The 26,207-nt window shown below is 38.9% G+C and overlaps 1 protein-coding gene across 2 annotated transcripts in view; it reads right to left on the reverse strand.

The window, feature by feature from the left end:
* Nucleotides 1–282: 282 nt before the first annotated feature.
* Nucleotides 283–26,207, reverse strand: part of PXYLP1 (2-phosphoxylose phosphatase 1) — a gene marked incomplete at both ends in the record, with an annotated part of 39,165 nt that continues 13,240 nt past the window's right edge. Inside the window, 5 exons of one of the 2 annotated variants that reach the window (XM_082487095.1) lie at nucleotides 283–1,214; nucleotides 3,830–3,969; nucleotides 14,539–14,665; nucleotides 15,502–15,663; nucleotides 21,020–21,113. In XM_082487095.1, coding sequence (XP_082343221.1) covers nucleotides 283–1,214; nucleotides 3,830–3,969; nucleotides 14,539–14,665; nucleotides 15,502–15,663; nucleotides 21,020–21,113 — 1,455 coding nt within the window. Of the gene's footprint in view, nucleotides 1,215–3,829; nucleotides 3,970–14,538; nucleotides 14,666–15,501; nucleotides 15,664–21,019; nucleotides 21,114–26,207 lie in introns of those variants that run through there. The other variant, XM_082487096.1, reaches the window with a different exon arrangement.

Below are 26,207 nucleotides of genomic sequence, written 5' to 3' on the forward strand. Positions count from 1 at the left end.
ACATCCAGGTTACAGTAGCCCACGTGATTTATCATTTCATTACAGTTAACACAGCATATGTGAGCATACACATACACATAGCACTCCCTAGTATTTGTTCTTCTTTTGGAGACCATCTGCAGTCTGAATGAAATTAAAACTATTTGAAGAATGTTTCAAGCAATATCCTTTTGTACTTACACATACAAGTACAAGAAATAACAAAACTGAACTGTGCCTCAACCAGAATACAGACTTTCACTGACACGCCAATTAACATTGCTTCCTTTTCACTTTCCTTCCCTACAGTGGTCTTCTACGACATGCATCATAATAACTAGTGCTGTTAAAAACTAAGAACATATCCCTCTTGACAAAGTTAACAAATTTTTCTAGTGGGCACATTGGCTTGCTGGAACGTTTGTAATAATCCTTGCAAAAGGAGGTCTGGAATGTGACATCAGCGCCATTATACAGGATGCGGATAAAGTGTTCTTTGGGTCTCTTCCCATCCTGCCACAGCTCAAACACTAATCTGGCAGCAAATCTTGGAAATCTGGCTTCTGTAATGCCCAAGGCACTAAGAACAGGTGACAGTGTGACATCATGTGCAGAGTAAAGAACAAATACTTCTTCTTTCTTGCCTTCTGCAATACGCTGCAGCCGATTAACAGTCTGGTTGAGGAGAGGATGAGTAGCCAATAATGCATACAAGAAATAAAGTTTCTTTTCCTGTCTTTCTCTCTCGTCCTCCAACTGATGTCTTTTGATTACTTTAAAGTGCTCCATACCAATGCAGCCAGTTTTGGTACATGGAAAACTGACATTGTGGCAAAAGTAGCACAAGAGAGAATCTATTGGGTTAGAAGCTCTCAACTGCCTGGTGGGAATGCCTACAATCTTTGCCATATCCACATATATTTTCTCCAAATCATTGTTTTTCACCCTTAAACTGTACTGTCTGCGCTGTTCTTCTTCTAGGTAATGGTTTCGCATGGGACAGTCGCAGCTTCCAGAGCAAAAAATGGTGCTCCACTGGTGCCTCATGTGAATTTTCTTCCAGTCAAAATCTGGCAAAAAAGCGTAGAGCAGCGCCAACGCACTCTGCAGGGTTCGACTTTTTCCTGTTGTCTCCAAGTAGAGCTGTTTTGCTGTCCAGTCACTCAGAAGCAGTTTGTGCTTGTTTATATAAATTTCTCGTAATAGTTGTCCGTTTCGTAAGTGTTGTACAACCCCTGAAAGAGAATTTTTTTTAAGAAATTACAACACATCATTAGAATCTTCTTAGTTTTGGGGAACAAAAAAATACAGCTAGCAGTCTTGCTGATAAATGAACAATTAGTTAAAAGGTTATGAACTTCAAAACTGAACTTCACCTATACTTGACTATGAGGAAAATTGTATGAAGTATGAGATACCTGCTATTTTTCAGTATCTCTGATTCTAGGAACTAAACTGAGATACAGATAGAAAAAACTGGTTCCATAAAATTTGCTTAAAACCTTAGTGGTTTAATATTTGTTCTTTGGACTAGAGACACAGAACAGAATGAGTCTAACATGACTACAGAAGTAAGACAGTTATGAAGATGGATCCAGACTGCACCTGAGTCAGGTTTTCAGACAGGCAGTGAATGCTGCACTCCCTGCAAATTTATGGCAGCCAGTAAAACTACCAGCAGTCAGGAAATGAATACACAGAACGTAAACTGGCATGCAAACTCACAAAACAGAGTAGTGAGGTATGGCAATCGCATCAAACTTCCTTCTCCATCTTCCTTCAGGGGCCACTCAAACTGCTCGATAATTCTTACACTAACACTCTGCCTTTATCCAGCTGGAAAGGAAGAGGGTGTGTGTTCCTCTCACACACCAAAACCTTTACTCCAGAATCCACCTTGCTTGTGTTACCCTCTTGCAGCAGCAAAGCAAGGGGCAAGAACCCTTTATGACTAGAACATCTATATAACTTGCTGCAGTAATAGGAGTCCCAAATACTAGCTCAGATACAAGCTGTGGGCAATGATGAATCCGGTTCCCACACAAAACATGCGGTGTTAGGTAGAGTTTCTTGGTAACCTGGCTAGATTTCTCCTGAAATCTCACTTTGCAAGACTTGACACTGGCCCTAACACAAATACTGCTTCTGACGGGATCCCAAAACATATGAGGATTTGACTGGCAAGTTTTGGACTAAAACATACAGGAGATTCCTGGAAAGACAGTTGGCAACAGGAAAATGGTGCTAACTCCGCAAATCTTTGACACTCTTTTCATTCTCTCTAGTCAGTCTCCAAACCCACAGACTACCCAGATCCACTGTCATCTGCTCTTTCAGTCATTGGCATTTAAGATAGAAAGATCAACACAGTTAAGTAAGGTGTGGGAATAAAATGGAATGGATCAATGTTAAAATTTGAAAAGACACAGGAGAACAGAAAAGTATTAATGTGAATTTTCAAACTAAATTAATGAAAGTTGAAGAGAAAAATCCACATGCGACTAATCCTTTTCACAATCACATTTCTACCCAGTTGTGCAACAGTATGTTTCCACATTTGTGAGAAAGCACTTCTGTATTTTTATTTTTGACGCACTGATAAGAATACATGCAGAAAGTTAAGTGCAGCAAACAAACGCACAAACTTCAGTTCATACCAGCTCAGCTGGCTATTCTGGGTAGAGAACACAAACAATCCCAAGAGCTGTGGAATCCGTGAAAATACGTTTCTTACAAATTGGCAACTTGTTTCTATACTTCTGCCTTCTTACCTTTCATTCCCCTCATATTTTATCTTGTGGCTGACAGCAGTCCCAGAGCTTTTCCAAACAGCCCTGTTATCACTGTTAGCACTGCTCTGATCCAGCACTACCTCCACTTTCCCTCTCCAATCCCAAACCCTTCTCTCTTTCTATTATTCCCAATTCCCCCAGCACCACACTGCTCCCAGCTCCCCACATACTTTATTCTACATAGTCAAATCCCTGACTGCAACAGTAATCTCCTGTCTCCCTACCCTTTTGGTACAGATAAACTACACAATATGTTCGCTAGCAGAGTTCAGCAGCCTTGCTCTCAGTGGTGGTACTGATGAAGTTTCAAAACTCCACTTTTAAAAAAAGTTGCTTGGAATTTAACTGCTGATATTTCCACCTTTGTCCCCCCAATAACTAGCTTAGCAGAACTGATAGATGGAATAAGAAAATAAGCTTCATTTTCCTGTGGTGAAAATATACATAAATAAATATGCCGGAAAAAGCACGCTCTCGGAACTTCATTACAAAGCTGTCGGGGAGGGGCTGGGGGGGGAAGCACCAGATGTATGAAGTTTTTCCATTTCCATGATACAAGCACCGAATGCATCTGGTACATCGGAATCTCTTGCATGGGACACAGTAGTTACATCACAGGTAAAACTGGCACCTAAGTGATTGTTCTTCAGTTCCAGGGCCACTCTGAACTACAAAGCAATCAGTGACAGAGTACCAGATCCTCCTCAGGAGGGACTGAGCAATGCCATTTTTCACAAGGGTGACAAAGCAATTTTGTGGTGCAGAGCCACATCAAGGAAAGGTGCTCTGACTTGTTACAAATACAGTCAGAAGAGATGCCAAGCATGATCGATCTGTAACAGAACTGGCAAGCATGGTTTCTAGAACTGTTCCAACTTTTACGGTAGAGAGTCTGATACTTTATTCATATCCCTGCATAACCTAGGCTATGACCAACATTATAAGCTTCCCATAGAAAAGCACGCTTATTTCAATATAAAGAAAAACAGAAGATCCTTTTCCATGCAGACTGTATTTAACACAGCAGAGGAAAAGACAGAGCTGCTATGAAAACTCACCTGTCTGTGTAAGCTCTCCCATTTCGCACAAGGAATGACTAGGGTAACGAGGCAGGCTGCTTAGGGAACCATCCATCTGGGCTGCAGACCCTTTGGACATATGTTTAATGAAAGCTTCAAGCTGAGGATGAGAAGGTTTCCTAGAAAGGTAAATCAAAATGTGAAAATTTCCAAAAGCATATGGGAAAACAGCTCAAGAGAGTCAAGTATTCCAAGTATGTCAGCTCAGAAATTTCATGGTGTGAGGTTATTTCCCACCGAGACAACATCTGCTCTTACTCAGGACTTTTGCAAGTATGCAAAAGAAATCTACTTACTTACTAACTACCAAAAAGCTATAGGGACCCTGATGTCTTGTCATGTTAAAGTTATGATACCTTTGAGTAAGTAATTTGGAAACATTTCTTTGGGGTTTTTGAAAGCAGTCACTAATACTATTGTGAATTAAAAAAACCCAAATCTTTACCAAAAAAATACTCTCTCCAGTTTCTGAAGTACCATTGCACTTAAGCACCAAAGCCAAAGGCACTAACAATCTATAAAGGGGTTCAAATAACCAGTCTTTTAAGTAGATGATCTTGAAGGAATTCTCAAGTTTTGTAATGTACAAGGCTGATTACAATCTCAGCCTTTATTTCTAATTACTTCAGGCTTCAAATCAAATAGCACATGTAGCCTCAATTAAGTGGTACATGGAAAGTAGTATCCAGTGGTCCCATTAAAATTGGAATTAATTGCTTTCACAGTGTTGTACTATTACCTGGGAAGAAAGAAGCCAACACTGCTGGATGCTTAAACAGGTAAGACACTCCCACAATGCAAGTAATGAATACAAGTGGGAAAGAGATGTACCCAAAAAAGTCGAGGTTAATTCCCTGAAACAGAATTCAAGTCAGTGAAAGAACGCTTAGATCTCCTAAACTGTTCTGCAAATTTCAAATACACTACAGACTCAGTTCACTGTTGTACAGCTGTGCTGAAAACTACATATACAAAACAGTCCACAAACAATATAATCAAAAGGAATTTAAACCTAAAAAAAAAAAAAATATCTATGATCACACTTCTACAACAGAAATAGAGTACACAGGGACTTCTTCATTAAATGTCATCGTTTACCAAATGTCAAGTCACCTCTTTACTTTTGTGCAGAACTAAATCAGAAACTGTTTGGCAATGCAACTCTGCCCCAGATGGTTCTCATTTTAATAGCCTGAAGACAGTAAACATTTTTTTTGTGTTGCACAATATATATATATATATATAAAGAAGATAAATTTGGTCAGAGAACTTTTACAGAAGTCTGGGGTTTGTGTTTATTGTTCATATTTACACTTTGCGAGAATGATAAACTGGTTTGATACAAAAACCTCAAGTTTGAAAAAAAGTCTTCTAGGGTTGCAGGAACCACAAGAGGGAGCAATAACACTACTAAAGCATGAATAAGCGCCTGGAATCAAAGTTTACTAGGACAAAGCCATTCCCGCTTACATAGAAGAGCCAGCTGAGAAACTCTCTTAAATGAGAAAGCACCTCTTGCAGGGCCACGCTCACAGCATGCATATACAGGAGGTCTCATAAGAGTCTGCCTTTTTCAACAGAAAGGTACCCCTTTGTCATTATTTTATAAAACTTGAATTTTCCAGTATTTAATTTACCTTCAGAAAAAAAAAAAAATTCTTGGGAGGAAAATGTTACGATAAATTACAGTATAACTGCCAGTAAGAAAAAATGCAAAATGAAACAAAAAGCAAACTGAGCAAAAATACCAAAAGAATTTTTTTCATTTTTACTTCAAACGGAAAGGAAAACCAGCCAATTTATGACATTCTAAATCCACGGCTCCTTATATATATCATGATTTTAACAACACAAATGAAGATTAACATTTGAGATGCAGAGGTACATAAAAAAGGCTTTGTTCCTTTCTAGAGCAGTAGAGGCTTCCTGCTGTACTAAGCATGCATTAGAAAGCTTCATCCAGCTCCAGATGTGCATTTCAAACAGAACTTTTTGTACATTTCACTATTTTCACAGCCCAGCAGCGCAATCTATAAATGGAAGAATTAAGTCGAGACAATTAAACCCATTAGCAGATAGCTTTTTAAGCTTATTACAGAAGTAGCAGGCTGAACTACCAATTTTTTAACCTTTGCACTTTAAAAACTCTAAACATGAAAAAAAACTGTCAATCGTCATTTTCCTTTAACCCTGTTTACTTAATTAGCAAGTTCTGCAAATACACGTGCACGAGAACTAACAGAACCGCATTATCCATTCTGCTCCTTTTGCTGCTTTGCTTACAAAAACCTGAATTCTAACAGAACCAAACCTGTACTGATCGAACCGTCAGCAGTCACTTGTGGGAAGGAAGAAAGGAAAGAAGACAGAAAAGTATTTATCAGTGCTCTGCAAACAGATTTACCTAAAAAATGGCAGGCAAGATAAACTAGCATCCAAGATAAAATGATAAAACGTATGATAATGGATAAAATTTTATTCCAATATATTAATATAGCTTTTCATATACATACGTAGCTGCAAGTTACTTATCTTTGGATTACATTATTTTTTACAGCGAGCACAAGTTAAGCACATGCTTGCAGAAGTGTATTTTGAAATATGACTGTTAGACACATTTCTGAATATGAAGGCAAAGCTTACTACTTGTTAAATATATTCTAGGGGACGAAAAAAATAAAAATCAAACAATAGAAGTAAGAGCCATTCTGCCTGAAGGGGACAGACATCTCAGGCTACAATATGCTTCCATCCTGAATGCAACCCGCACATATGTAACCAAATTCTGAACACACCAGCAATTCTCCTGATTAACCCTGTACAACTGAGCAAATAAAAGCCTATTTTTCTCAACAGCAAAATTTACAGCACTGCTCAGGCTACTAGCTAACAAATGACTGCCCCTCCCCACCCCAAGATTTCTCTTTTATTTAGAATATGAATCCTCCTGTTGAATTGGCCAATTTACAGATGCCGCAGGAGATGGAGTATCTAGGCAACACAGCTAAGACTCCTGGGACTGTTTGAGCAGGAAGCAAAGAAAATTACTCAGTTGTTAGTTGAAAAGACTGAAATACCCTTACAATTTTATTTCCATAAAAGTAACCAGAAAATAAAAATGAGCTAAAGAGGTATCCTTCTATAATTTGCTGGACATTACAGCAGTAAGCTACCACATTTGGGAAATGTATTCATACAATAAATATTCCATGTTCTGACAAAATTTGAAATAGCTTTTCACCTAACACCACTAGGAATAACCATGCTTTGTCCTAAGCTTGAACATTTACTCCCCATTTTAATGCCTGTTAAGTTGCCTTTTAATGATTTTATATTTGTAAAATAAAGTCAATTTTATCTGTGACAAAACTGAGGATGTTTCTTTTTCCTCAAACAATGAGTTCAGTTTGTCTTTTTGTTATTTACAAACTAGGATAATAGATTCCAGATTTAATAGTGTAGTCTTCATGTACTAGCATTAAAATGGACCAACATTTAAATCCTTCTTCATCATTTAAATATCTTATTTGTAAAGGTCTTAGAAGCTTTAATACCAAAATGTCATCTCTTTATTGCTACACTGTAACCAGTGTACATGGAAAGAACTCATACTGTGCAACTATTTGAACTACATGTGTACTTCTGCCAGCAACTGAGCTGACATCCTTCAATAAAAATTTCCTTTTTCCTTGAGGAGTTTAGATACAAAAAATGTAGGTGGTTTGTTTGGTTTGGTTTTGTCAGTTTTTTTTTTTTTTTTATGAGAAGCAAACACTAACTTGCTGGTTTTTCTGAATTAGCACAAAGAAAGAAATATAGTACCGGAGTGAGCATATGCACATGACACCTCAGAAAATCTCCTGATAGATTTTGGATGGCTTAGCTATAACGGTACAGCATATTGTGTCAGAAACATGCATGAAAATACATTTATTGCACCTATTATATATCTGAAAAGGTATGAAATATAACTCATGCAGCTCAACTTTAAGTCCAAACAAACTCTACAGCAAAGCCTCAACTTCTGCACAGCAGCACAGAAACTTCGTTATAGGATGTGTTTGCACCCCACCTCCATGAGACTAACAGAGTTCAAGACTTCATGGTTGGCATTTAGGAACTGCTGTGGGAGACAGCAGGGCTTGCTGCCCCTGGATAACATGATGCTCAGCCTGTTTGAGCGCATGGAAGACTTTTGGTAAGAAGTTAGCTCTTTAAGCTAATTGCCTCTGTTTAAAAAGAAAAAAAGAAATAATAATGGTAATAATAATGAATCACAGCATGAAGACCATCGCTAGACTTGATAGTTAATTCACAGAGCAAGAAGAAAATCATCCTTACTTCTCAGGGCCACTCAGGAAAATATTGCTATTGATTTATATTGTCTACTTGTGGAACGTTTTCTTCCCTAGTGATCCTTGTGAGCAGAATCTGTTTTTATTAAAGAACTAAAACATAAATAAAAATCAGATCTAGAGCAGAATTTTGTTCCTCCTTTAGACTTAAGCTGCAAATAGGACCCAACAAGGTCAATTTTGGTAAAAATTCTCCACCCCTCAATCCCTACATTTATTAATTTTAGGACTACTTTCAATCAAAATTAATTCCTCGATAGGAACAGGCTGAGATTCCTTTAACGTTCTTTCCTATCAAAGCTTCTGGACCACTGAACTGTTGCCTTATTTCTACTGTCTATACGGAAAAATTAAGTACGGTGTAGCCTTGCTTCTTCAGCAAACCACAGCATTCAATCTGTCCTCTGACTCACTAAACTGAATACTCTTTTGAGCCACCTACAAATTTCAGACTACGTATCTATAAAAATTGCAAAGTTAATCTAATTAAGATGAAGAACGGTATTTAAGAAACAGATGTGGAAAGACATTATCTTGACGAGACTACATGCAACTACAGTTTATTGAATAATTTACATGTTCATAAAAATTCAAGAGTAGCATAAACAATGTACCTTCACCACCACATAAGATGCTACTGACAAAAAAAAAGAAATGTTGGTCAAAGTTATGATTAATAGAGAAACTGCAACAGAAAAATATTTTAACTATTGAGATCAGTTACTGAGCCATTTATTTAAAACCTAAAACTGAGTAGTTAAGTAGAAAACTAACAGCAGATTATGGATGCTTCACAGAATGAAGGAGGGGTAAACTTTTTATTCTCCGCTCTGATACTGCACAGTGCTGTCCTCTCACAGCACTATACGCTCAAGTTCTGCAGGAGATCTACATGCCTCAGGGGACAACTGGTGGAGGCGGACACCGATACCAATAAGATACTGAGTTTTTTCTTCCCAAACAGCATTTATCTATGCAAATGTCCTTTTTGTTAACATATGCAGAATTTGCAAAAGCCAAGAGGGCCAAACTTGTCACAAGGAGCTGCAGAGCCCTCAGTGTGTCACTTGGTGAGTAAACGTGCCCATGCCAGGCACACGCCACGCTTCTGACAAACAAACATTACCATTTTGTAATCGTATCATACCAGATTCTGCCTCTTAGCTGTACCAAAAGCAAGTCCCTTTTCTCTTCACTTAAAATGCAAAAAATGATTTTATAACTTCAAGCAAAAATAACATGTGTTTGCTGTGAAGTTTAAGTAGACAAAGAAGTATTAGATCAAAGGACTATGCTGTTTCCTTTCTAGAAGGCAGGTGAATGGAAAGAGCCACTAAAACCAGTAATTGATTATTGTCGTTTCCAAAGAGATCCTTAAGACAGCATTATGAATAACTAAGCCGGAACAGTACTAAAGGTCTTACAGCCTTTACATTTTTATAACAAACTCTACAGTGATCCAGTCTACTTTTCTGACCGCTCTTCTGAGTCTTTAGAGAAGCCAGAAGAGGCCTCAGGAGACTTTTCTTCACCTAATTCTGGTCTGGATCATGCTCTGACCTCGCTCCAAGTCAAATCCACACCTCCTTTAGCTCACAGTATGATACTTGCCTCTCCCACACTTTTCTCTCTCATTTTTCTGGCAGTTGCAAGACGTGTATATTGAACCCAAAATTCAAATATTTGTTACTAAGCTTATGATTAACATCAACACCTCTCAAAATGCCTTAAAGCGTATGCTAATTAACCCAGCATACCATCAAATTATAGCAGTCTTCTGAAATAATTTCAGCATCTTCCAAAAAGCATTTCTTTATCTTGCATACAAACTCAAAGAAAAAAAAAGATGCCTTTTTTTTTTTTTTACTATTGACACTATAAATACAAAGGGAAAAAGAAGCAGGAGATTAATTTATTCCCCTATAAGCAAACACTACAATGAAAGGATTTTCATAACATCATTCAATTAATTTTCTTGAGGAAAAAAGTACATATTATTCAGTTCCCTTTGGAAATTTGCATCCAGAACAATGAAAATAATAATATTAATTGAAGTTTGAGATGGAAGAAATCTCCAAAGCATTTAATCCATTTGCTTATATTCATTCCACACTTATATGTCACAATCCATAATTCACAAAACCAAAGCGTGACCTCAAGGCTATTTTGCATACCCATTAGAAGTCCATAGGGCTGGCGGATAATCTGCTTAATTAATGAATTCCATCAGCCGAATGCCAAGTCAAATAAAGAACAGACTGGCTATGAGCAGCATACTTATCTAAAGTAAAGTCCAGAAAGCTTAAACAAGCCAGACTTTCAATCAGACATCTCAACTGAATCATATAGCAACAAGAAACCTTCAGTTCAAAGGTAGCAATTATATACCTTGTAATACTCTCAACGTAAATAGTTTACAACCAAGCACCAAATTTACATCACAAAGGAATATAAGCCTGACAGTCAAATGCGGCAAACAGCTTCCTGGTGTTGAAGTAATAAATGTTCCGTTCAAAACAATGGCAGAAATGGAACAATTCTAGCTCTATTCAGAAAGGTCAGCTTTAACACATCTGGACAAAATGGTACAGAGCCAACTCCTTTAATCTGTCTGCCGCCCTTTCAAAGTTGGCCAGGAAATTCTAATTTACATCAACTTAGTTCTCAAGGAGACAAGGTCTTTTGGGTTCTCCACTTAGTTTTAGTGGCTGGGAATGGCAGTGGATGTATCATCTATACGTTGATGTTCTAACACTTCATAAACCAGTAACAGCCAAGGGTGGTTACACTGCTGGCCCCCTCACACTATCCCCTCTTAGCTGCTTGACTTGGTCATTCTGGTGGCAGTGTCAAAGCTGCAGGACTTGCTTGCCTTTTATGGACAGTCTTCCTGACCCCAGGACATTCGTCTTGCGTTCCTTGTCTGAAACTGAAGCGGAAATAGCTATAAAAGCTTCTCTGACAAATAGAAAACTGAGGTTTCGCGTGGCACTGTACTGAGAAATACCGCTACTCATCCAACTTTGTCATTTGCACTTAACATATCTTTGCATAAAGTTCTCTCACATACGTTCTAACGCGACAGACATTGCGCAAGATCAGAAGACCACAGCCTTTAAGAACTCCAAAAAGACTCTGGATCATATTTCTTTACTTAGTATTTAATGCTAAAAATAATCTCACCCCTTTAAAGGCAGGTCATTAAAAATGTTATCATAGCTATCAGCAAATGATTAATTTTTCTTCTTGTTAGAGAAGTTAATTGCCCACTCAACTCTATGGCAGAGATATGTGGAGTTTGCTCTCCTGTCTGCAGTCTCAGGGCTGCATATCCAATTTCAGAAAGCCAGCCGGCTTGCAGCGGGCACAGAACACTGCTGGGGTTGGGCACCTCTCAAAGAACTCAAACTTCTCTTGGAGGATGTTAGATAAGACCACTGAAGGCCACTTCTTGGCAAAACAAGCATTTTGGTGGAATTTGAAGCATGAATAAAGAAAAGCAGCAGCCAACACGATAGCAGAGGAAAGTTGGGGGGGGGGTTAAAAAAATTGCACTATGTAAAAGGTCCCAGACCACTATCACTTACAAAACTGGTTCAGTATAGTCAGAAAATCAGATATTTCGGGTTGTGTTTATAGACAGGCATTCCAAAAGAGTAGTCTCCTTTCAAAAAAGGAGGATGTGGTTTTGCTCAATTTCTGATTTTGATGCTTGTACAAAGCAGCTAAGAAAGAGGGAAGTATGCATATACAATCTAAACCCAGGGAAATTACAACCTATTTGAATCTTCTAAATTCAATGCCATGTTTGCTACAAAAAGCAGATTCCTCACGTCTATTTTGCTTCCCATTTTACTCTTAAAAATGTATACATACATTTTTGTATGTATACTTGTATATATTGTGGACAAAGCGTATACATGTGGAATATTGTATTTTTCTTCTGTTTAGAGGGGAAAAAAGAAAGTAATTTTTCCTCTGTTTAGTTCTTCCAGCAAAATGTAGGCAGATAGATAGGGTAGGGTCATGAAGATGATCAGAGGGCTGGAGCACCTCTCCTATGAGGACAGGCTGAGAGAGAGTTGGGGTTGCTCAGCCTGGAGAAAAGAAGGTTCCACGGAGACTTTGTAGCAGCCTTCCAGTACCTAAAGTGGGCCCAGAGGAAAGATGGGGAGGGACTCTTTATCAGGGAGTGTAGTGATAGGACAAGGGGTAACAGTTTTGAACTGAAGGAGGGTGGATTTAGATCAGATGTTAGGAAAAAATTCTTTACTCTGAGGGTGGTGAGACACTGGAACAGGTTGCCCAGAGAAGCTGTGGATCCCCATCCCTGGAAGCATTCAAGGCCAGGCTGGATGGGGCTTTGAGCAACCTGGTCTGGTGAGAGGTGTCCCTACCCATGGCAGGGGGGTTGGAACTCGATGATCTTTAAGGCCCCTTCCAACCCAAACCATTCTATGAACATATTTCAGCTTTCTTTAGAGAAAGATCCAATTTGCTGACCATTTCCTGCCAGCCTTTTGTCCACTACCATATGTATCTAGTTAGCAGGCATCTTTAATCAAGCTACCCATCACCTTTACAAGTATGAGACGAAGCTACAATTAATAATTAGTTTCAGGTGTTCTTTCATATCGCATCAGCATATTTTAGCAGCATTCCTACTGTGCAATATTAGTACTGTGTTTGGTTTTTAATATACTTAAGCCAGAAATTGACGCAGGACCAGATATGAAAATTGATTCGCTTTTCTAAATGGAACTGCTGTAGACTAGCTAATCACAAACCCAAGCATGTATCATAATCCATCTCCTTCTTCAGAGAGATTCTTTTGTTAAAAGCCCACTGGGGAAAAGCTGAAAGGACAGATTATTTCAGATATAAAAGATAAAATCATAAATGCTCTTGATGACGGGAAGCTACTAAAATTTTAAGGAACACGGCCCATGACTACCAAAACAAGAAACACACATTTGATATATCGAAGTCAGGAATGCACTTTCTCTGTGTTATTAACACTTTCAGCATGACAAGTAAAGCCACTTCTGAATAATTCCACACTAGAAAAGTGAGACCATCATCTCTTTAAAGACAGATCCCATGCTATTCTGGAAAAAGATATTGACGGTATGTCTACACTGCTTTTATATCAGTAGATCAGGAGACCTACTATGCCTCTTTTCCTGAGCAATGTATGTGGGTAAACAAAGCAGATGCAGCCCCCACTCATTGAAATCTCCACGCCTGACACTGTTGAGTGGGCAGCAGTATAAAGCTGCAGATTTGCCTCGAGGTTTTGCTAACACGTCTGATACAGTTACAAGACAAATAAAGAAAAACATAAAGAAAACCTAAGTATGCAGTTGGTTCACTGGAAAGTCCTCTGTTGGAAAAAAAAAAATAATACCACATATCCTACTTAAAAAGAGAAAAAAACCATATGTAATCAAGAAACCTATGACAAAGTTTGGAGATTTACATCATCACTATTTATTTGTACACTATAATTCATCTTTATTGATGAGTAAACTCTAAACAAGAAAAAATGGTTCTTCCACAAGGAAGAGAAGCAATTCAGACTACATCTACAGCTTAAACTGGTTCAGGTGTGAAGACAAGCATCAGCAAGCTACGAACGCATGATGTTAGACAGACACGCACTATACTGAAATAGAAAGGTAAACGATGTTTTAATGGCAGTAAGACATAAGTTACTTACATGTGACAGTTTTACAAAGAGAGTGGTAACTACAGGACATGGATCATTTTCAAATAGCAAACACTTTGTTTAACTTGCATTTAATCGTTAAATGTAAAACCCACCTTTTTTTTTTTACCCCCCTAAAAGTACTTTGATACAAGTCATTAATTTAAAGAAACTCTGATAACCTTTATGTCTGAAAAATCAAAAATAACAATAAAACCCCCAAAAATTTCCTACAGCAGTGGCCAACTGAGACTTTTTTGTATTCACACAAAAAGAAGCATGATTAGCTGAAATGGAAGAGACATTCTCAAACACTGCACTTACATTTTCAAAATGTGTAGAAGCTTATCTAAGAATGGTAACCTAAATACTCAACTAAATAGCTTTTACTGTTTTTGCAGAAATACCAAGAATTTCTTCTGGTCTGAACTGGTAGCAAGTAATAGTTCCTGTTTCAAAGGAAATACCGTACACCACTGATGGAGCTTTTTTTTTTAATCCACCACAATACACAAACATCACAAATCACAACATACTTCAAGCTGCACAAATTGTTTCCTGAAGAGGAACAAAATAATTATCAAGCAAAACACACACTTAGTAATACTAAAAGCCACGAATTTTACCTGCTAGGTAGCAACATACAGTCAATATCGGGTCTCTTTGTCTTGGGAATGGCATACAGCGGATACCTATCGCCATGTCGAATCAACACTTGAACTGACACTAGCTTAAAATAATGAGGTGCGTGACCTAAAGAGAATGGGGGGGAGGGGAGAAACACATGGAAAAAGTTAAGTGAATGTTACCTAAATCTTTCCCTTGCACACTTTTTCCTTTAAGAAAAAAAAAGCAGATATAATGGGCTTGATAGCTTTGGTGTTGCAACGAAAGAAAACCTCCATAAGAAATTATAGCTCACTGTCCCACAAAAGATTTCACTTTAAATTGCAAGACAACTTATTCTTACCATGCCTCTCTTCCAGAGCCCTATCCTAATGACAGATTTTGCAACATGCCTGATTTGGAGGTTTTTGATATACTAGTTTGTCATTTATTTTATATGCATTAGTGGGATATGCTAATGAGGGAATTCACTCAGGCCAACTTGCTGCCTGCAGCCACTATAGGGTGAAGAACGCAAATATGTCTTCTAGCTGACTATGTCTAATGGTTTGGAGTTCCAAAATCAATTGTGTTGGTCTGGGTAAGTTTTTTTTTTTTTCAGAATTTCAAGTCATCTATTTTTCAGATATTAATAATATAATTTGCAATGCAGCTCACCTAGAATAAGCATTATAATTCAAATATTAAATATCTGCATCACTCCCACCCCTTTCACCTTTTAGGCCTCCCGTTGACCACTGACTGGAAGCAGAATGACTTCTACAAATCAAGACAACAGAGAGGATACAAAGGGGAGGACAGAGGAGTATATTTTTGAATGATTTAACGTAATTCAGCAACCAGCTGGCATTTGCTGTACGTTCTCCAAGCACCAAAGAACTGACAACGCACAAAGTTATTGTTGCCAATGACAGCAAGTATAAGCAAGCAACTAAACTGTCGTTTGCATTCACAAAGCTTACCTTCCATGCTGCGTTCGGCAATGGTGGGAATATTGCAGTAAATATGAGCTTCATAAACAGGATCTATTGCAGGAGGCTCAGTCAGCAAATCGGGCATTATTCTCTTTCGGCTTTTAGGATTCAAACCATCTTCCCTGATGGGGTTTACTGGGATTAAATGCACTGAGAAACACAAAACAGAGCATACACATTTAGGAAGTTTTAAGGACTATGACTTTTTTTTTTTTTAAGTAATTATGCACAAAGCCTATGGTTTCCGTGCAAGGATGACACTCTACAGTTTAGATCTTTGTTGTGAATTTTTCATGACTTACATAATCAAGAAGGAAAGCCCAGAAAGCTCTTTAGCAAAGTCAATGTTTGGCTAAGACTGCAGAAATACATCTGGATATAGAACAATTCGGCCTTTTGCACTCTTCTTGAAGCTGCTTTTTCCGTCAGTCTCTCATCAAGCTCTAAGAGCGTGAAGAGGAAGAAAAGGGCCATGACAGGTCCCTGTCTCTCATCGTTTTAACTTAAAAACTGACACTGAAGGACATCAGCAAAAGACACAGAACAGTTATGACGGTTCTACAAACCACTGGGAAAACAAAGTGGTCAAGACTGAAGGGGCTGGATTGCCCATTATTTTCCTCACTAATCCCTGCCCTTACGTGGCTCCCTTGCCAGCCTTAAACAGTCTGACTCACCTAAAGAAATACACACAAAATATATTCGTTGAAATGTAACTGAGACTACCACAAAAAATGTTAAATACAGAGAAACACAATTAATGCTTTCACAGGGCAGGGAAATTAACAGAAATACCACCACTAGTCTTCCAACACGTAGAAGCATGCTGAAGCGCATCTGAATTTAAGGCCAGAGTTGTACTGATGTTTTTACCTTGTCTTGATGCGAAAGCACTAGTTAATTTACAAGCCTTACAAGACTACGCTTATAAAAAAAAAAAAACGTAGGCATTTGTTATTACATTAGTACCTTCTGGTATTTGAAGAGGGGCAGATTGAGAGGGGAAAATAAGGAGGAAAAGTGTTTGTATTCTTACCCCTATTATTTTTCTGTGGTGAGAGGAAAAAAAGAAAAAAGAAAGAAAGAAGAGATGAGAGAACACATTTCAAAGCAGAATTTTATTAATTCTTCTGGGTCAGTTTCGCAGTCACATCTTGACTCCCAAACCTAATTTTAGAAGCTAATTTGTTCCGCAGTAGAGTTGTGCAGACAAAGAAAACAAATGAAGACAGCAAATTGAAGTGAAACACACAAAGATTTTAAGAGCATGTAGCTGTTAATATAACACAGACTCTTCATTCTTACACTACAATACACTACTCGAATTATTTTTATGTGGTTTCTCTTTGCCTGCCAAAGCCAGGATTCGGGCGTTTCCCATACCCCTGCAAGTGCTGTTGACATGGCTAATACCCGAAGTGCAGCAGCTTGAAACTCCTTCTTAAGCTGTTTCAGATTTTGCATAGGACTGCCCACAGGACTGTACTTGGCGAGGGTATTAAACCCTAATTTTGACTTGGGCCACTTAAACTGCAGAGCTCAGCTTTCACTTCAGCATTTATTTATCAGACTCATTTTGCAGCTCCTTCCATGCTAAGACTCCCGTTATTGTGAGACGTTGCAAACCGCTGACCGAGAAACTCTAGCAGTAACACATAGCCTTGGCAATATCTATCAGAGGTTGATAACTCTGGCTTGAAGGCAGCTTGCAGCAAATTTGTATTTGGGGTATAAATCCCAAACCTAAGAATGTGTTTACAACAGTTGCTGCAAATAAACAGCATTACAAGACAACTACTGCTTACAGAGCATAAACGAGACGTTACAGCAGTTACGTTATGTTGGTCAAGTTTCCTACTCAGAAAAGGGTACGAGCAACAGCTTTCAGCTTTCTGTTAACAATTTTCTTTAGAGCAAAGCACAACACTGCTACTGCTCACTTAATGTCACGAAAAAGTACAGAGTTGCCTCAAGTACTCATGGAGGTAATGTCACTCAGTGCAGCTTTCACCCATGAGCATTTCAGAAGACAGAGGAAACCATATCCCAATAGCAACAGCTATGAACTCTGGTGCTAAAATTTGGTTGGGAGACTTAAAAAAAAATTAGGTTCCTTATTTTGCTATCTAAAGCAGTTTTAACTACAAAAAAACTGAACAGATCACATTTTTGCACTATTAACCACAGCAGTCAACAGATGCTAAGATCAAGTGCCTACAATTCATGGGGCCAAATATTTGGTTTGCAGATAGCAAGTCTGATTTCTAATCAAAACAGTTGAAAGAAATACTTTACAGTGCCAGACAAATTTAATAATAAGGAAAAGCACTGAATGATAAAGGGAAGAATCTACTCTATTTAAAATATTAAAAATAAAATTTAATATTAAGAATAGCAGCTACAAGATTCACAGATTAGATGTTTGAAGTTTAAAAGGCCACTGACAGAACACCCTTAAAGGACACTCTCAAGTCAACGCAGCAGTTATGGGTGCAACATAAGACTATTCTGTGGACTGGAAATGTACTCCAAGATTAGGAATAACAACAGTTCTAACAACAGTTCATGTCATTAACTCAAGAAAATGTTTATTAAGAACTATCCTATTCTAAATACCGCTGCTAACTACATTTATTATTTACTTAGTAATAGCTGGTAAACATTGCCCTTACTGTAGAGCGAATAAGCTGAGCTTATACCAGGGAAAAAGGGGAGACACAGCATTTCCCCACTAAACTCTATCACCCTGTCCATGTCCAAGTATTTCAGATAGGGACTGGGCTGAAGGAGCTTCTAACTTTGAACCCACCTGGGGCATAACCACGTTGTCTGGATTTCTGAATATATTTAAGCAACCTGATCTAGGGACAAATGTCCCTGCCCATGGCAGCAGAATTGGGCTCGATTATCTTTGAAAGGTTCCTTCCAACACAAACCATTCTATGATTCAACTTACATGATTCAAATTATTCATAGGTTTGAAAAGAAAATTATCAAGAAGGTCAAAAAACTCCCGTCATCTAAATAAGCACTGTCATAACAAGTAGTATTTATTTTGAGCACACTTGAAATAACACATATTGGGGCGGGGGGGGGGGGGGGGGGGGAATAATAATAATAAAAAAATCAGACTACCTACATATGCAAATACCTGGGTCTTCCATTTAATTATGTTAAATAGAAAGAAAAAAAATTGTATGATCTGGGCACCAGCTAGGCAGTCCACTGGAACTTTCCACCAAACGCACGCACATAAAAATAGCAAGTATTTCAGAAAAGGGGGAAAACAAGAGCAAGTACAGATGAATTCCAGTTGGAAAGCTGCCTTCTGTTTGCTCAGCCTTATCAACAGAGTGACCCTGAAGAGCCCACCCAGCAAGGCTGGTCCTCCTCTCCCCTTGTTGAAGCTCTGCACAAGCTGGAACAATCCTGCAGTTTCAGTGTGCTGGGATGAGGACCCCAAATAACACAGCCCCTCTTCATACTTCTGCCCGGTCCAACCAATGACAGAGGTATTTTCCATACTGACAGCTAAAGCCTCAGTTGTCTCTCTACTCTTTTCTCATCTTCTGCCATTCCCTGGACATCATTAGTGCCTTCTGTATTTATGATGTTTTCTCCTTTCTCTCCCCCTTTTCAGTTCAGGTACTTGGGCTTCAGACTCCCTTGCTGTCTTCATCTATCCTGCTTCCTAGCTGCCGACTCCTTCTTTGCACACCTCATCCACTCCAGCTCCCTATGGCACAGAAGATTCAATTTGTTCCTCCATTTTGGTACCCCTTATACCACACCGAGCAGTTATTTAAATCTCTTTAAAGGGCAGACTGTCTTTCTGCTTTCAAGTTCTTTCCTTTGTAAAAGTCCTCCTGTGCAGTGTCAACCCCACCTTTGTCTCCCAAGTGGGGCTTCTGGCCCACAAGGAACCAGGAAACCTACAAGTAGTATTGGACTGACACAGCTCAGAGGAGGAAAAAGAAAAAAAAAAAAAAGAAAAAGGGAGAAAAAAAATAGTAGTCCCTCATCTGGAGTTGCAATTCACCTTTTTATCAAATTGTTCTGCTTTTTTTAGCTGTAAATAAGATCAGAATATATTTTTCACATGACTTTTTATAGCTTAACATTATTTTATAGGACTTGTTCTGTTAGTTCATAGTCACATGCACTGCCCAAAACATAAGTCTGCCAATGTGTATATAGTTATACTTAAAATCTTTGATTAAGGGAGTTTTTGAACAGGATCCGTACGTTGCTGGACCTTTCCAAACTCATGTTTTACTATGACAGAAATACAACAATGTAAACCAGAAATGAAACAGATGATTTTGATGTGCATTTCCCACATCCAGGGCAGTTAATAAAACATATCTGAAACATATTTGGTGATCTAACTGGAAACTTTGCCAACACTGAAACTATAAAGAATACGTACATTTGATTACAGAGGTAGTTTGACAATAAAAAGGGAAAGAAAATGTATTTTTTAAATTAAAGAAGCTACACAAACTATTTTGAAACATTAATTTTGAAAAAGTAGAAGGCTTACAGAAACAATAAAATGAAAGATACCTCAATGCAACTCTGCTCAGTGTCCCACCAAGTTAAAATTGTTTGAAATGCTAAGTAAAACCAAACACATGGGCTGGTATCAGACAAAAGACTTGATCAAACAGCCAAACAGCCAAACAGCAAACCCCGTCCTGTGAGAGACAGAGGGGCACTGGTCACACGGTAGAATAGCTAAATACTGCTGTACAATTCAAGAATTTCTGTGGCTCCAAATGAGATATGATTTTTGGTTTTTAAGCTGACAAAACTAAGAGGAAATAAAAGCCAAACTCTGATACTAAGTTTATTAAACATAAAAACTCCAGGCATTTTTATTTTAAAATCAAACCACAGAACCTGAAGACCAAACTTTAAAATGACAATAACAGTTTGACTAAATGTTTTTATGAACAAAACCAATGGCGTCTAAAGTATTATGACATATGGTTTTATTCTCAGCGTACATTAAGTATGACCTATTTAAAGAGCAAGAAGCTATTTTGTCTGACTTCCATATCCCCCCAGTTCCTGAATGCCACAAAAAAATACCAAAAAAAAGACAAATGTTAGACAAGTAGTTTCTAAGTGAGAGACACAATCATTCAGAAGTGCTTTCAGTATAATGTTTGTAACAATTACTACGTAGCAACTAATCCCCTCTGGAAGAATGTCAAGTTTATCAAATCAACTATTGTACTCAGAAGCCCAAGGAGGGAGCCAGTCTGATACAAATTAGGGCTACAAAACTGACATGAATTTGACAGAATTCAGCACAGCAGAAAAACACACACAAAGCAAAGTGCAGTTCACGTAGAAGAAACACTAAATTGAATGCTAAATCCCTCTATTACCAGTTTCTCTCCCTCCTGGAGTCCTAGTTTTAACTGGAAAAACAAAAGGTATCACCACTGCTTACCAAGAAGAAAAAGATTTATCCATGAAAAAAGTCACTAGCGTTTACCTAAAACCAGAAAGACAGCCAACAAAACCATCTTCCATTTCTGTTTTCCTTTGTAGCTCCAACCAGACCGAGAAGCAGCAGCACAAGTAGCCATGTTAGTCTCAATTTTCTGACTAAACAGAGACCTGAAGTTTTCATCATCTATAAAACAGAAGGTTCTTTCAGCCCTATGCAAACATACTATTTAAAACGGTCACATGGAAATGAAGCCACAAGGCAGAAATGCAAAAAAAAAAAAAAAAAAACCAACCCAAACCACCACCCCACTGTAGGTAACCTTATGCTAATTGGTGAAGAAAAGCAAATGCGCATGTCAGAGAGCACAAAAAGTTATTTATCCCTCTTCCACCTTTCCCCCCCCCCCCCGCCTCTGCTCCTAGCAGGGCACTAACAAGGCTGCCCAGCACAGAGAAGAACGCTCAGGCTGCTGGAATCCTCATGATGAATGCAGACTTCTCTTCCAGTTGCTCGCTCTCTGATTAAATGGAAGCTCAAAAAGGAGAAGTGTAGGGAAAAAGAACTAGAAAAAGGCAGGAATGCTTCAAACTAAATGAGATGCGGGAAAAAGGTGCAGATGTGTGCAGCAAGGAAAACAACCTGGAAAAAGAAGATAAGGAGCACGTGGGCTGAAGAGCACGTAGCCCAAGCCCGAAGGCAGTTGCTGTGCGTTGGCATAGCCTGGGCACGGCGCTGCCGGAGCTGCGCCAGCCGGCCACCCCGCACATGGGCAACACATCCCCAGGGGCACCTCTAGAGCTCTGCTTGGGATTACAAATGCGTATTTGGACATCAAGGAAGTTCAAATACGCCTGTGTGACACACGATCCACCTTCCTCAATTTATTCTTTTGTACAGCTAAATAAAGGCTCTGCAAGTCTCAAAGGTAAGCTCTGTATTAACAGCCAGGGCCTTCATCCATAATGCACAATGCCACAATCACTGATGTGCTGGATTTGAATGCTGAGAAATCACACAAACAGAAACGGCTTATTAGCCTCACGCTGGTCAAGCTATCAAGTATGATGAAGAAAAACCACCATAAAAATCTTTGAAAAGGCTTTCTAAGCCTGTGAACATAAATGTCTTAGCTTCATCTTTTACATCTACGTAAAATACAATTAGAGCTACTAATCTTTTACACGCTTGTCTTAAATTCTGTCTTTTAACTTATTAATAATGTGCAGTTTAATTAAACAAAAATCTTCCAGTAATTTTTATTTTAAAATCAAGGCCCTACAGAACCTGACGACAAATTTTATATTTACATGAAAAAATCTGTCCACACTGAACTTTTGAAGAAGCGACAGTCCTCAGTATCTCTGCAGTCTCTTAACCATCCACATCTGAAAACTACTTCTGTCGCCACATCCCTGCTTGCCCCAGCATTTGCCTTTCCAATTTGTCCACTCCTGTTGCATCTTCTGCCGGCTCAGGAGCAAGTGGAACAGGGGCCCCTGAAGCCCAGATGGATTCTCTACAGAAAGCTCCCCGGGCAGCCGCTGCCCTTCCTACTGCAGAGCAGGCGCCAAGCTTCAAGGTTTTCTTCCCACAGTGCCGCTAACTCCTCTGAGCACCACTCCAAAGGGCAAAAGAAAAAAAAAAGAGTGAAGGAAGCTATGGGGGAGGCAGGTAACAGAAAGACCAGCAGGAGGCTGGGGGGGACACACCTAAATTCAACCCCGGATAGCAACAACAAAATGCTCTGCTGTGACAACTCCCTGACAAGTTAGAGAAGGTTCCTGGGAGTGCAATTTCTCCACAATACTTCAACCTGGCAATAGTAGGCACTTCAAGGTCACATAGGTACAGCTTTCAGATTGCAGCGGTAGCTGAGCAGCAGAGGTAAGCACTTCCCTTCTTGTACACTTAAAGATGCTATCAAACCAAAGGTCTGAAAATGGATCAGCCAAAGTACATTCATCATTGTCATTACAGAAGGAATTTCTGTAGAAGGCAGGAATTTCCAAGCTCATGGTATTCACTGAGCAGTCAAACGGACGCAAACAGTGAAGAGAGACTACTGATCCCTTTTCTTGGAGTTTCCAAGAATTTGCAAACATTCAGCACTAGTGGGGAGTTATAGCCTAAGACGTGCCCAAACACATACACATATTTGACATACATTCTTCAGTTTCTGGGTTTCTGCTGCTGTTCTTCTTTCTGTAAGAGAGATCACAGTAATTTAGAGAATTTTCAAGGGCTCTTGACTTACAGCACAATCCCATTGCCAGCAACCTACGTTTCAAGTTCTAAAGACAGACTTTAAAAAATATTCAGGAGAAGCATTTAAGTAGCAGATATCATTGAATAAACATTCTTTTCAAGCCAGTGCTTCTAATCAAAATGCTTGCTATGGCAGCCTTGAATAAATGCACTTCATACTGCAGAACCACAGATTTCTGCAACAGCCTTCACTACAGCGTATTTTGACACCAGAAGTTAAAGCCCACTAGGATAGTTCTATTGATCCTATCAGGTAAACGTAGTAGACACCTCCCTTCCTACAGCAAAAATATCAATTGCTTTAGAAGACACTGAGAAATGCCACAGCAGACTTGTGGAACAGAACATCATGTTTTGAATTCTTACTTATAAACGTTAACTTGCCAAGAGAAATCGATTACATTCACAGAGTTGGGAGGGGCCATTTTGATGCAGGGATCCTTGAAGGGTAAATTTCTGCATTACCTGGGTCAAGATTAGAAAAGTGCTGCTTTCAAAATTCTCTTCTTTAGTGCTATGTTTCTCTGTTGTTTCCCTGTTTAAAGTGCAGGAAAGCAGAAGTATCCTGTATATCACAGGTTTACTGACAGAAAATGGAAACTCAGGAGGGCTAGGTGCTTGTGGATATACCTCAGCTAATCTAGTGGAAGTCAGATCCGACTGAGGGAGAACGAGTATGAGGTCTAAAGTGTTTGTTTTATTAATGTGCATGTTTATAAGAAAACCTCATTTATATTAGGCTACGAGGAAAAAAAGCGAAAGACCTCACAATGGTGTCCTCCCATGCACAAGCTTAAATCCAAGGTAAGCCAAATTGTAGTTGAACAAAATGGAGGTCTGTAGTCTCATATGCCCCAGTATGAGCTTTCACAACACAGTCCCTTCTTTCCCCCAGGAACAAATCATAATACGACTGTAGCTGCAACTTGTTAAGTGCATCTTCACTTTACTAATCAATATAGATGTAATTTTACTGCACAAAACGCAACCAAAAGCTTATTCTTCAGTCTAATGCCAGCTGAGTTTGCAGACTTCTTGGTTTTCAGGTCTCTAAAGCTCTCCACTGGAGATGTAAATCTCCATATGGACAATCGAGAACTACTGTAAATTGGCTGCCTTTTTTTAGCTGTTTTTCACAGACTCGGTCAGAAATAGTCAAATCCCCTACCCCTTTGCAGGAGCGGGTCAAGGCCTACTTCTCTGCCTGTTTGCTAGATTACAAGTTGGGAACTTTTAAAGATTTTTCCTTATCTCGGGGCAATCGCCAAAAGTAGTCTTTCTGCCCACGGAGCCATAGCTCACGGGTACTGACCCAGGGCCTTATTTCTTATCAGATGCAGGGGAAAAGGCCAGATTGCCTTGTCTGTGTATTCACGTTCAAAAATAAGCAGAACAACTACACATGAGCAGCGTGTGCAGTAGCTCTACTGGCTCTAAACAACTCCTACCAGGATTTCTGAGAACAAATCTCTAATTTCCAGCTGCATGCTTTGCTGATTTTTTTACAGGGTGCCAATCTGACTTACACAAAGAAATTAAATATGTTAAGAAAATCTTTTTTGCACCAAAGCACAACAAGGCAAGCCTTGTAGTGGTATGTTTTTGAGACTGAATTTAATCAGAAATGTTAAATTATACAATGGGTGCTTGCATTTATTGAGTCCAGACGTGGCTCTGAAAAGAGCTTTATAGTTTTAGGGGTTTCCTCCCCCAGTTGTTTTTCAATTGACAATGCAAAAGGGCATATGGCATGCTTAAATAGCTTCCAGGATTTTCAGCTTGACAGCAATAACACAGCAATGCTGACTGCAAATCCCAGCCTTTTCAAGTTCTAGAGAAGACAGTCATTTTCCACTTCTCCCAAAGTGAAAACCTACACTCGACATTTTATTTTATTTTCCTACTACACTGAACCTCTGCATTGTTTAACATGGAAAATATTTATATTTCCATTAATAAATGCACTCCTTTCTTTAAATTAAATATATATGACTAACAAAGCTTTTCCTTACCAGCTTCTCACTAATTACCTCACTCTTCAGTCGATTCGGAGGGGATGGGAAGGTTCTTACTCGACATCTAGACAAGCAGACAGATTTCCTGCTCTATAAACACTTTACTCTAGTCAGATGTTGCTCATGCTCCATGTTATTTAGTGACAAGACACAAAAAAAGCCCCAGCACTGCTTACGATGAGGCAGCTACGTTGGTCCCTTGCCTACTACAGGCTCGTCAGGATTCACAAATGGAAGCGTTACACACACTGTGCCACGATGCTATAAATGAAGTCATTCCTGTCAATGTAGCTGTGTAGCTGCCGTGTCTCATCAAGCTGTGAGATGACTTCGACTACATCAAATCAGCGTCCTGAAGGCTACCAAACAAGGCTTAAGTATACAAAGACCAAGTATGTTTTTTTATGGCCTCAAAGCATGATTTTTATAAATACAGTAGATCCAGCCACTGTTACTTATCCGAGATGATTCATGAGCACTACAGTAAGATTTTAAAGCTCTGTCCTGCTTCTGTCTACAGAACTCAGCAACTGGTAAATGAACTAATCCAGCTGAATTGTCCTGGAAGAGATTTTCGAAACAGCTTTTATCAGCTGTGTTCAGAAACTGTTGGCAACTCTTCCCATTTCCATAGTATTGTCTCAAAATGAAGGTCAACATGAAAAGGTAGCTGCAGGACACAATATACCGAACACTACTGCCATAATTTGCCTGTGGTGGTGACCTTCGTTTTCTTTCTTTTTGTCACGTACATTTTTTGGATCTCACAAATACTGTAGTGGGAAGCTGTGCAGCAGAGATTACATCATGACTGAAAAAAAAAATGCTTGGCAGGTTTCACATGTGAACCGAACACAAACATAGAGGCCAACTACACTAAGTGTTCAACATAGCAGAAAAAACACGGCAAAAAGTATTTTCTCAGGAACATGGACTGCAAATCCTCTGGT

This window comes from Vanellus vanellus (assembly GCF_965231255.1).
Source record: "Vanellus vanellus genome assembly, chromosome: 8".
Taxonomy (NCBI): Eukaryota; Metazoa; Chordata; class Aves; order Charadriiformes; family Charadriidae; genus Vanellus; species Vanellus vanellus.